This window comes from Anser anser (genome assembly GCF_964211835.1).
Source record: "Anser anser genome assembly, chromosome: 1".
In the NCBI taxonomy this organism is placed as follows: domain Eukaryota; kingdom Metazoa; phylum Chordata; class Aves; order Anseriformes; family Anatidae; genus Anser; species Anser anser.
In genome coordinates, this window is record NC_139720.1 from 36180658 (window position 1) to 36193737 (window position 13080).

At 47.6% G+C, this 13080-nt stretch overlaps 1 protein-coding gene and 1 long non-coding RNA gene across 3 annotated transcripts in view; one reads left to right on the plus strand and one right to left on the minus strand.

Moving 5' to 3' along the window:
- The window catches only part of PPM1H (protein phosphatase, Mg2+/Mn2+ dependent 1H), a 139220-nt gene extending 138016 nt beyond the window's left edge, over positions 1 to 1204 (minus strand). Inside the window, exon 1 of one of the 2 annotated variants that reach the window (XM_083814478.1) lies at positions 588 to 1196. In XM_083814478.1, coding sequence (XP_083670604.1) covers positions 588 to 838 — 251 coding nt within the window. In that variant the 5' untranslated portion in view covers positions 839 to 1196. Of the gene's footprint in view, positions 1 to 587 lie in introns of both variants that reach the window. The other variant, XM_083814480.1, reaches the window with a different exon arrangement.
- LOC310888100 lies at positions 691 to 11374 on the plus strand. Its single transcript, XR_014575820.1, has 3 exons — positions 691 to 830; positions 4763 to 6235; positions 9496 to 11374. It is a non-coding gene; the product is annotated as an uncharacterized lncRNA (long non-coding RNA).
- Positions 11375 to 13080: the final 1706 nt, after the last annotated feature.

Sequence of the window (13080 nt, forward strand, 5' to 3'; positions counted from 1 at the left end):
AGGTGCGACCACGTCACTCGCGCTCAGGGCTACCACCGGTCCCAGCTGGGCACCCTCCAAAGCAAATAGCGTGACACAGATCAGAGCAACGAGCTGTTGGGGAAGCCCGCTTTTAGGATTGTTTCCATCAGTTCAGAGCTCATGTCCCTCGTGTCTTCCCCCAAGCTGGGGGCACTTTGGGGAGAAGCAACCAGCCACCACTGTGTGACTTCTTGCCCGCTGGGTGCAACGAAGGTGCCCCCAGACCCCATCCCAGCCCTTCTGGCTAGCGGGAAGCATCCGCACAAGCCGAGCTCCCTACCAACAGCCCCTCCGTTCCCCAGCCCCGGCTGGGCACAGCCGGCCCCGGCGGGGCTCCGGCCTCACCCCCTCCTCCTTGGGGGGGCACCAACGCTGGGGGGGAGGACAGGGCACCGCGGATGCCCCCCCACTGCCCCAAAACCGACTACCGATGCCCTTGGGCGCCGTGCAGGCCTGGAGGGGGGGGAGAAGAGCCGAGCCCCTGGGCTGAGGGCAGGGCAGGGCAGGGCAGGGCGGAGCAGGACGACCCCGGCCGCCCCCCACCTGCCCGCCGCAGCCGTACTCACTCGGCGTAGCCCGTGGTCCAGGGCAGGCGCCGCGTCTCCTTGCTGAGGATGAGGATGGGCCGGGCGATGTGGTCGGCGGAGCACTCCACCTCGTCCGGGGACAGCCCCAGGAACTCGGGTCTGCCGTAGGGGAAGCGCAGGGGCAGGTCGGAGCCGCCGCCGCCGCCTCCCCCGCCGTGCTCGCCGCCCGCGCTGCCAGCCATGATGCCGCCCATGAAATTGGCCACGGCGGACTTGACCCGGGTGAGCATAGTACCCCGCCGCAGCCGCCGCCGGGGAGCCCCCCGCAACGGGGGAGCCCCCGCCGCAACCCCGCACCGGGGGAGGGGGGCTCCGAGCCGAGCCGAGCCGGGCCGGGCCGGGCCGAGCCGGGGTGCTCAAGGCTCAGGGGCCGCGGGGCGGCGGGCTCATCGCGGCGGCAGCAGCGGCAGGTTTCCCCCTCCCGGCTGGACTCAGCCCGGTGGCGGCGGCTGCTGCTGAGTCATGTGATGGCGAGGCTGGGTTCGCCCCGGCGCTTCCTGCTCCTCCTGCGGCACCGCCGGAGCTCACGGCCGGCCGCCGCCGCCCCCCCGCCTGCCCCCGGCCCCCGGCAGGTGCGCGGCGGGCGGGGCCGGGCCGAGCGGGGCCGCCCACGGCTGCCGGCGGCGGCGCGGAGCGGGCGGGCCCGGCACGGCCGCCCCCGGGCAGAGCCACCTGGGGGCCGCCCCCCGCCCTCGCCGGCCCGCGGCCCGACCCTCCCGGCACCGAGCCGTGGCCGCGGGACACCCCCCCGAGGGGTTGCTCCGGCCCCCGGGTGCCGTGGTGGATGGAGCAGGGCGATGCTCAGGCGAAGGGCGAGCCCGGGTGTCCGCAGGTTTGAGGACATGGAAGTTTTATCCAACCCCCCCCCCCCCCCCTCGCCTGTCTGTGGCGTAGTGACCCCGTCGCACTCCTGCACAAAAATCTTGGCAGGCCTCCTTCAGGTGGCGGGCGGCCAAAGGTGCGGAGAGGTTGCGGGGCTGGGTGTGCCAGGCTGAGGGGGAAACGGGGCTGAGATGGCAGCAAGAGCATTTTTAGGGGGTCCGTCCCCTCCAGCAGGGCTGTGTGTGTGCCCTGTTACGTTGCAGTGCTCCCAAAATCCTTTAAGTCACCAGAAAGCAGCGACCTGTGTGGAGTGGAACGAGCCGCGAGGGTGGCACGGCACTGGCACCCAGCAGGGAAACGCTGGTTAGTCCTCGTCCGCGACCAGCGGGGACGATCGGCTGTCATCAGGTTGGCTCCTACCAGAAACCAGCTGGCGTACCTCCGAACACAGCCACACGGCCTCGGAGACTGAGCCCTCCGAGTTCTTTTGGTTGCTGGTGATTAGACAACACACTGAGCTCCAGCAATGCCACGTTTCCTCCCAGTTCCTTGTTTACAGATGTGAGAAGCGTAAAGGTGCCGTGACGGCTACTGGTTTTTATGACAAAGCTAGCTATTAATAAAGCCTACAGAGCCAAAAGTAGCTTAGTGAACAGGGATATTAAGGATGTGTTAAGGGCTAGTGAAGTAGAGTTGGGAAAATTTCCACCCCAAATTAAACACTGAAGCAGATATACACCCAGGTCTCAGAGGAGGTGGTTATTTTTCAGGTCTCTTATTTAACAGTTTCCTGGATTGGTAGAGATATTTTGCGGAACAGTAAACCTCTCCTAGGTCAAAAGCTACGTGATATTAATAACTAACCAGTTGATAACGATGTAATGGACACCTTGTAAGTCTGCCATTCACGCATTTCTGTTTGCTTTGCTTTGTTTCCTGGTTATGTTGCAGAGGTCATTACTTTAAAGGAGAAAAAAGAAAAAAAAATGAGAGAGCGAGAGAAAGAAAAGGCTTGTTAAAATTATTTCTTTTTTTTTCTTTTTTTTTTTTTTCCGGGGTCTTTTGTCTGTGTGCTGTAACGGGCAGCTGTTCATCCAATCCACGCATTACAGAGGAAGGCAGGTCTGAGGTGACCAGGGTTGACCCAAAACCCCTGGTTACTCTATTCAGTGGTCTGTATAGTATTTGATTTGCCCAGTTCAGTTCACTGCTGGCCCCGTTCACCTGAGGATAATCCCTCTCCTCTCCTTTGTCAGCTAGATGGCCAATGTTTTTCCTCAAGCAGCAGTTCAGTGCCAGTTTCCTCACTAGTGCCGTAACAGCCTGCTGTCTGAGGAAGACAGTGAAGAGTGAGAAGAGGGACACGAGCAGAACTTGACACGTATCCTGAAGGGGCTTATTTTTTCTGTGTAAAAGCAGAGCTCCTCACAGGTTATCACATACACTCCTGGAGAGGCTATGCCAGCAGACTAAATTTTGCAGTATATCTGACTCATGGCTTCAGAAAATAGAGTTGACAAGTCCACTGACAAGGATTCAGAGAGGATGAGTGTTTGTCCTCCTGCCCCTCTTGTGGTCACCATTCTGCACAAAACGTGAGAGAGAAATGCAAGAGAGTATATATAGGCTTGTTAGAATTTAAATGATTGTCTCTGCAAGATGAGAAGGAAAAGCTCAGATCAGACATATGGGGAGACAGCTTAGCAGTTCACCATTCAGAACAAATCTGTGCGCTATTTGAAATTCTGGGGTTGTTTGCCTCTGACACAAGAACGCTATGCGGATAAAACAGTTATGATGTGACCTTTCCATAATGAAACGTATAGAGATGCTTTGATTTCAGTTCTCTTTGAGGAAAGAGGATCGTGTTGTTCACTTCTGAGTCAAAGGTGAAGCCCCACTTCTCAAAGGAAGTCAGGCCTGGCAGATCTGAGCAAGTTCTTCAAATCGCCCAGCCTGTGGTCCATCAGATCCAAGCCAGACACCTTTGGTGGTGGGCAGACCTTGAAACGTCTGGGTATTCACTTCACATCAAATTTTCAGGCTAAATTCTCAATGTCACTATTTGAAAATTGACTCTCTCTCTTTCTGCTATCCCATGACTAATGCAAAGAAAAGATGACAGGTTTGATTTTTATTTTTTTTTTAAATGCAAACGTATTTGTGAAATTGAGATAAATATAATTTTCTCTCTGAATGGCTAACCACGTCATGGAGCTAGAGACACATTCACACACAGCTCTTTGAAGGATCTGCACTACAGTATGTCACCTTGCCGTGCATTATATTCAACATTTGACAAATTCAACAGCATTTTACTCACGATGAAAAAAAATTTATGCAGAGAATGCTCAAAATCTTTACAGAATAATAGAATAATTCTGATTGGAAAGGGCTTCTGATGATCATGTGCTCCAACTTCTTTGTCAAAGAAGGGCCAACTTTAAAGTCATATCCCATTGTCCAGAATCTTGTCCAGTTGAGTTTTCAGTGTAACCAAGGATGCAGATACCACAGCTTTTCTGGGCACTTTTTAAAGAACCGTAACAAAGTTCACTTTAAAAAATGGAAAAGCTTGCAAGATCCGTGTGGCTCTGAGGAGTTTGGTTCTGTCTCTTGAGTATATGGAGTGCTTGAGCATAGGGCATGTTGAGAGGAGTGCTTGGACCAATGAAGGTGCTTTGAGTCAACGTGTTTGCGCATTTTCTGATTAAACGAAATGTCTGGGGCAGGCCCTTCTTTGTTTCTTTTACAGAACATGCAAGTACTGTCTCATAAAAGGCACCAGACTACACAAGCCATTGGATATATTCATGTTTCCTAAAGGATTATGGAATTTATTTCATAATGTATTAATAAATAAAAAATACATATTTATTTCAGTGTGATTCTTGTACTTGCCTGTACGTTGTTTATACCTTACATTGCTTGCCTGCTTTAGTCTTTGTTTGCTATGCTTTTTATGCACTGTATAAAAGCAATGGGAAAACTCCCAAGGACTTCCCAAAGACTCCCAAAGCAGTAGGTTTAATGTGGGATGAAAGGAGCATTTCTGCTGGCATGAACTTCTGTGCTGTTTTTAGTATTGCATATGTACAGAATATCGACGGTGTGAACTCTGCTACTGGCTTAATTCTGAGAGTATGTCAGAATACGTATCTGGCATTATGGTGATGAAACTGTATCAGCAGGGTTAAAAAAAATTAAAGGAAGAATTGTTTGTTTTTCTCAGTTAATCCCCCGAAAGAAAAGCACTTGGAGCCTTATTGTTGCACATGACTCTGCTTAGGAAGATCATGTGGTGATCAATGAACTTATTCTTACCTTTTCAGAAGTACAGTACAATCTTTAATAGGCATGAGGAAGCTCTTCATCTCTGGAGAAAGGCCCTTCAGAGGCAGAGTGCCTGAAGCATCACAGAGACGTGGAGGGGAAAATGCCTCTTGTTAAGACATCAGTGCTACTTCCTGCAGTGCCCGATCTCCCCTCCATGCCCTTCGCTACCCACAGTGTTTCTAGGCTTATCGGAGCTGACAAGATCAAAGCCACTGGTGCTCTTGCCAGTTTGCAAGCAAGAGCACCAAGTAAATTAAAAAATAAACAGCAATACTTGCAGTGATGTATTTCCTCTGTTGTACCTGATTTCTATTTCATCCCCGAGTCTGTATTTATTTCACATGTGGTATTTCCTTATGAGAGACTTCCGAGGCTGAAGTTCAAAGAGAGCATCTCCTGCAGAACATGAGCAGCGCCACGGTCCCAAGGCTTGGGGACCCAATCCAGTCCCCACAGAGCGTGATTCGAGTGGTCCCACTGAAGGCTGCAGGCTACCCAAAGACACCAAATCCACAATGTGGCACCAGGGCCTAAACACCCAAATATCTCATTCTGAAGCACAAAATTTAGGGCAAGATCTTCATTTTGCATCGCTGCCCTAACCATGACGTGACCAAAACCAGTAAGTACGATTTGCCAGGCTGCAGCATCTGTAGCCACCCTCACCAGTGTGGCTTGGGGGGTGAGGGGGATGAGAAAGCATCCAAGGTTTCCTTTAGACTAGGGAGAAACTAGGGATAAAACCTGTATTCATGAGTTTCATGCTGACAAGCAACAGGGGCCAGGGGCCCTAGTGCATAGCAATTGTAGCCAGGCGATGAGGACCTCTGTCACAGCCCTGCCCTTACTCAAAAATACGCTGAATAGTTGCATGGGGAAAACATTCAGGCCAGAAAAATGGCTTCGTGTTTCTTCTCACGATGGAGCACTAATAAATGCACAATTCTGAGCTGTATGGAAGTAGCCCTGGTTTAGGTACCCAGGCAGGAAAAAGGCCCTAAAGAGGGGTCTTAGGTGACAGGCGGTCACAGTAAAAGATGTCACAATACCTTATAATGGCTTGCAATCTGTGTAAGTATAAATAAATACTTCAACGTAAGCTGCCCATAAGCCCGCAAATTTTCATATTTGCTAAAAACTACAGGATGACTTTTTCTGCAAGAATCTGTATGCAAGTATCCTGAAGAAATAACCATCTAATTTCACAATAAACACCATCAACAACATTTTGCTTCTGTAGCCTCCTCTTACTTTCCATTATCTGCTCCTTTTTAATGCCTGTAGCTCAATCTGCTAATAACGGGCTGCACTGGGGATTAGCTTGTTTATGTGCTCCTCTTGGCAGCTTTACATGGGGGAGGTGGAGCAAAATGATTATATCCTCCTTGTGCTCCTTTGCCCTGGTTCCTGGGAAAGAACAGCTTGCCCGGATGATGCCATGAGATGCTTCACAGTGTCAGCTGTAGCTGGTAAGGAGGTCTCGACTCATGCCCAAGTTAAGCATGGGTTAAGTGCTCAGGGAAATGTTTTGTGTTTGCAAAGTGGTGGGGAATGTTTGTGTAACCTGCCAGCTGCTTTCACTGGCTCCTTACCTGGGGTGTTTCAAGAGTAAACGGGATGGGCAGGGGCTGCCTGGCTGCCGGTGGGGCAGAAGCAGGTGGCAGGCATGAGGAGAGCATCGGCTGGGGCATGGGGTACAGGAGAGCCAAGCCTCACCATCACACCCTGCTTTGACTTTCCTTCTTTATTTTCCTTGTTTTTTGTTTGTTTGTTTGTTTTGTTGTTTTTTTTCTTGACATTTTTTTTCTTTTAATACAAATTAAGTGAATGGTTCTGGCAAACCTTCAAGGTTTTAATGTCAGTCTGGGCATACAAAATCACAGGTAAAGCTCTTACGTGGCACTCGTTCTCAGGCAACATTGCCAAGGGAGGAAGTGGGATTTTTGAACAAGTTGTCAAAACCCCAGGCTCCTAGAGTTGAGGCTGAAGGTTTACCAGATGTTTTGTACTGTCAGAAATCACAGTCCTGGTTATTATGAATCATGGCAGAGAAAGAAATTACTCTACTTTTGCATTCAGCTCTTGGATTTCTGTTTATCTTCTGTAAGCAGGAGTATGGAAAATATTTTCTCCATTTTTTTTCTTTTTTTTTTTTTTTTCCCTTTCTTTTCTTTCCAGCCATGCTCTGGAGGTGCATGTGGCCCTGCACGGTCAGCCTGGCTGCCTGGTTTCCCAAATATGTGGCATATGTGGCATTCTGATATTAACATGTTATCGTTCAGATTGCTATGGGTAATACCCAGAATCCCATCAATACCTGAAGGAACAATTGCAAACAAGGCAAAAACAAACATTTAGAATTTACTGACACTTCCAAAAGTCTTGCAAAGTTGTAAAAGTGTGTATATAAATATTTATTAAGTTGTGTTGGAGAAAAAAAATGTGAAAGTTCAAGACTTCAGAGCTCTCCAGTTTCATCTGTGTAATAAGGTGCTATAAATGTTGTCCTTTCTTCTGCAGCATCAAAGGTCTCTTGTTATAGGATCTGCTGCTTTGTCTGCAAAGACCTGTGTCAGTAGCGGGGGCTCTAATCCATTTTTGAGTTGTGCAAGCACATTTCTTTTTTTTCCCCCCACAGTTGTTTTATAGCTTGACCATTTCCTTTTATTAATGCTTTTAACAAGATTGTTTAAATGGATTCTTTGTCGTCTTGTTTTATGTGTGGGGTGGGGTTTTTTTTGGCTCGATTTGTCTTTTTTTTTTTTTTCTTCCTTTTTTACTGACTAGAAGCTATGGCTTTTGACAGTCTTTTGTAGAGGAGATTTAAAAATAATAATAGAAAATGAACTTTTTTTTTTTTTTTTTCGCATCTCTTCCTATAACAGATTGCCCAACGCACAGAAATTTCACCTGGGTTGCACTGCGACCATAGTGCAATGTAAAGGCTGCTTTGAGATCACACAAGCCATTGTTTTTTCAGATGTCCTCAACAAAGAAAAAAAAAAAAAAAGAATAAACTGGAGGCCAAAAATCAGACTGAAAATGTTGTTCTGGGGAGAAGTCGGTCCAGCGCCGGGCTAGCTAATTAGGGAAAAGTGCAAACAGGATTATGTGAACATCGCTGCTTCCGCAGCAGACACAGCATCAGGAAAGGTCCCCAACAAACACGTAGCCACAACAATAGGCAATCTGCACGGCCTGCTGGTTGCTCCAGCTGAGCTACAAATCTAATTAACCTCTGACTTCTCTGGGTCACGGCCTTTCAACTACTGTGCGGAACAACCTAGGAAACTTGATAGAAAAGGTGCTTTCTGTCAGATTTCAAGCAATAAAGAAAGCCTCACAATCTCCCACTAAATAGCTGACACAGAATAAATATGCTGACCTTCTGGAAATATCATTATTTGTGATGAACATCTGTGTTTACAATTTTTATTAATATAGAGTGTTTAAAAAAAAAAATCAACAGTTTCTATGGAGCTGTAGCCCCTTTGAAGAGTGACTCATGCACCTCAAATGCATTTAAGTAATGTAAGTAAATAATTAGCATGCCATAACCTACTGCCGGTCACTGCCAACTGTTCCTCAGCTTAGCCACTGATGATAAATCTCACCGTGGTGCAGAGGGGTTCCCTTCATCCTGTGTCCAAAACTTGCCACCAGCATAGGTAAAGCCCGTTTTTGTCTCCCTGAAGGTGGGAGTAAAGTAACCCTGTGACTGCTCACTGCCTTCCCTGGCCAGGGACGGCGTGGGGCTGACAGTGAAGGTAGTGGGGCAGCTTCAGGGGCTGCTCAGCCCCCTCCCTGCACCTCCAGCCCTCAGACAACCTGTGCCAAAACCCAGGAGTCACTGGGCACTCACTTGTCCTCTGCATTTTGTATCTGTGCTTTGAAATCCCGAAACACAAAGGGGTTCCCTCCGCAGATTTCAGGATAGCACAGGTTGTGATGTCTCCATTTGCACTTTTGTAACGGGACTGAGTGAGCCACGGGAATCTACAGCCCCATAAAAAGACTCGTGGTTAAGAAAAATCTGGAAATGTACTGTCTGTATTTCAGCATTATTTGCTATTAAAAGATTTAGGGGTGTGTGGGGAACAACACATGATAATCTGCATGATACAGAAATACGCCTGCTGTAGGAAGCCCCAGTACCTGAACCCCATAGCCATCAGTGAGAGATGCGGGTCTGATAATCAAGGTCAAAAAGTTGCTCGGCGCGATAGCGGGGAGAGAAACCGAAGCTTGAGAGGAGACTGAAGAAAAGTGTCGACACCACAAAGGCAGCGACAATGCTCCATTAAACCTGATGAAGCCTGAAATCCAAAGCTGGTAGGAAAGGCTTGTATAAACTGCACAGGAAGCGCTTAAAAACGCTGATAAGCAGGTATCTTTCTGACCCTGTTGGCAGCTGCATTGATACATGTTTTCAGGGACAAAGTTCCTTTGGAGAAGTTTCTCAGGAGCGTTTGACGTGCCAGTGCTTTCAGGCAAAACCAGGCAAAAACCTCCCTGAAGCTCAAACAAACACATTTAAGGAAAACACCACGAGCACTGAACTGCTCCGCTCCCTGCTTTGTTTTCACTTGCTCCTCATGGGGGATTTTGTGACGGGATTATATAGCTCCCATGTGCAATTATCTTTTTATTCTAGATGCCCTAAAGACTTTCAGTGACTGTTTACATGCTTTTTTTTTTTTTTTTTTTTTTTTTTTTTTTTTGTACAAAGGATTGAAGCTGGTCTTTGGCACTGCAGTATGCCTAGGCTGCCACCTCTCTCCAGAGCACATTGACGTGCCCCAGGTTCCTCATGATGTTCTTCTGGTCCCAGGAGCCTCCTCCCTGAGCACAAGCTTGAAAACAACCAGAAATCCTCCTCAGGACTGACACAGGGAATGGTGCCCCTATGGGGTCTCCGCCCTTTCTGAGAAAGGAATGAGGTGCTCAAGACCGGGTGAGAAGTGCTTGTGGGGATACCCCACAGGGAAAAGTGGTTGAGGTTTTTAAGATGGGGGCAGTGAGAGGATAGAAGCAAGGCAGGAATAAAAGAGGAGTCTGGGCGAGATGGAAAAAGGCATCCAGGAAGTGTAATGATTTATTAATTCAGTGATGTGGATTATGATAGTTGCAGACTATTATCATAGTAATTCCATTGTTAGTTCCATAACAATATTTCAGCAAAGACTCCAGATCTTGATGAAGATGAAGTTTGGAAACTATTGATTTAACGAGTAACAGGAAATTTGGTAAATCACTGTAAAAGCTATTGTCTGTAACTTTGTAGCCACATATTAAACATTGCTATTGATATGTCACGGCAGGGAATTCGTAGCCTTTCACCTTACCTTCATGTTGTTATTCTGCACAGCACAGCCATCGGAGCTCACGGAAGCTCTGGAGGCAGAACTTGTTTCTAACTACTCCTGAAGCTGCCAAGGAAAGCAAACCTGATTTTTAGAAAGTTCTGCCCCTTGACTTCTGCTGCAGTGACCATTCAGCTTCAGTAACATTTGTGTGTCCTCAGCATCTCTGAGAAACAGTGCATTTCTGTCAGGTACCCAAAGAGGTGTTGAAGAGCTGGAGTTCAGTACTTGGCCTTGACAGTCTGACAAAACAGCATTTTTCATAAAAAGTCCTAGTGACTGTATTTCATCAAAAATTGGGGCAGATACTGCCGCCTTCAATACTTGCCCTTTCCTGTTTGTATACTAGCACATACATCATCAGCTGTGTCTTGAAACACTGATTTGGAAAAATAAATTTACTGTATTGTATTAACAAGGCTGCAAGGATGCATAAACCCAACTACATTTTTATATGACAGTTTGCCAGAGTTGCTCACCCGTATATAATCACTGACATGGTAACGCCGGTGAGATTAGGGCCTAATCATGCCTTCTGTTTGGTGACATCCACTATAGCAAAGAGAGCGGTAAAGGAGTGTTGCGGTGTGTGTAGTTTTAGTTTTGATAGCTTGGGTAATAGTAATGGTCACCGTAAAATGAAATAATGCAGGTGACGGCGTGACAGATGTGCTGGGGGGAAAATCCAACATCCTTGGTAGTCTCCTCACAGCCTGTGCTGAAACACAGGCCGCTGCTCTCCCCAGTGAAACCAGGGCACCCAGCTGGGGTCACCCCGATGAAAGCTAGCACAGGCCCTCTGTAACAGAGGATGCCAGACCCCAGCAGCTGGTGCTCCTCAGGCTTGTGGACAGTCGCATTTTGTAGAAACATAATGTTCAACACGTCTTCATATGAATCTTGTGTGTTCTTCCTCTTCAGTATCTTCCAAACAAGTTCTGGGTGTCTCTGCATATCACTTCCAGCTGGTCATTAACAGGGTAGTTGCACATCTTGTATAATTTAAACTGCATATCAGCTCAGAATGCTTGTAATAAAATATAGATTAATTCCTTAACAACAACAACAAAATCTATGCAGAAAACTGTTGCCTTTACAACAGAGTGGAACTTCTTGTGAGAATCTCCTTCAGGGCAGTGAAATGATCTTTTGATATTTTTTCATGTAAATCTCTGCAGACTTTTTTTCCTTTTCCTTTTGTAGAAAGAAAATAAAAATTTTAAAATAGCCAGAAGGCAAAATATTAACACATTTTAAATTTGAACAAGTTCTTCTGGTTTCTTTCATAAATACCATCAGTGCCAAAAGGGAATTCTGCACTTACATTCTGAAGCATCAGTGTGATCATATGATTCACACTAAAATGCAATCTGAATAGCAATGTTTTAATATGGTATTACAAAAAAAAAAGCTGCCCCAAGGCTGGCAGCTTCTTCTATGCAGTATGGAGAAAGAATTCTCTCTGTAGGACATGGTATAAAGCTGTATGAACATGGTATAAAGCCTTATTATACATGTGTTCAGGTACCTGCACGCACAGTTGATGCAAGACACCTTCTGCTTTTGTCAGTGGTGTGTGACATATTCAAGTGGGAGAAGCAGATTTGCAGTCAGGACAGTATGACTGAGTCTGTCCTGGTCTGAAAGAGCAATGTTTGTGTACACGCATCCTGCCCATGCCCTCCAGGGCTGTCTGAAGCCACCTACTCCTGTGCATGGGGTGACAGGGCTGTGCCTGAGCAGCGCCCTCCTCCCCACAAGCACCAAAACCATGCCATGCATGCAGGGCACACGGGCTGCAGCACTGAGCAATGCTCTCTTTTCCCTGGCAGGCTTTATTCTCTGCAGTCCTGCAAAGTGCATGTGCTTGGGCCCTTTACCCCTAAAGGCCACCTGTTTGCAAGCAACCAGACCAGTCCAGGCACTATCCTTGTATACACATCATCATGCAGACAGCTTGCTCTTGTGTAACGGGCCCAATTCTCCTCCAATTTGACATGTTTTGTATCCGGCAATGCAAGGGGATTGATGCATGTGTGCAGAAGCACAGAGCAGGTCCGGATCAGGCACAATTTCTGTTTCTCCCCAGCATCATTGCCAGTGAGGCAGCACAGTTTGCAGAGGAAGGTAGAAGAAGTGTAAAATATCACAAAGATCACAGCTACTGCACTGTGGAACAGTTTGGGTCCACTTACAGCTCCCTGTAGACCCAATCCATCTTATTCCTTTGTGATTCAAGGTTACAAGCAGAACAGCATCCCCCGTAGCAGAAAGGAGATGACTCTGCTGTAATTACAAAGGGGACTTTTGAGATCAAAAGATGTAAGCAGCTTCTCATGAGTGTGTTATCTTGCAAATTCCCCAGCCAACTGGATGCTAAACTGTGCCCTACTGGGATTCAAAAAAACTTTAAAGGTGAAGAGCAGAGGTCAGAGTGACGTCTTTTTGGGCACTGGCCAAGCTACTAGCGTACAGTGAGCTCATGAGGTAGCCCAAGGCTCAGTGCAAGCATCATTCATACAGCTGGAGAGGCCCAGGAGCACGCATCACACCAGCCTTGGGGACGAATCTGGATGCCCACACTTTGCTGGCTGGCAGCCCATGCAAAAGGGAGAACCTCCAGCAAGAACAGGGCAACAGAGCTGCTGGTTTCCATCCTGGTTTCCATCCTACAGACCAGAGCTGTGGCCCTGCCACCTGCAGGGCTTGCCTCAGGTGCTCACGTGTGGGCACGCCCGTGCCAATTTCATGAGATGCTTGCACCAATATGCACACTCAGACCTAACTATTCTAAAAATGTGTGTCTCAGCCCTCCACCGAGGCTTTAAAGAGCATTGTTAACTCCATATGTGTCTTTTGGCTCCCTGCTTTTTACTTCTGTGTTTTATCTGCTGGCACCCTCAGAGTGTTAAAAGTTGCATTTAACCTTGTCAAAGGAGGACTGCTTCTAT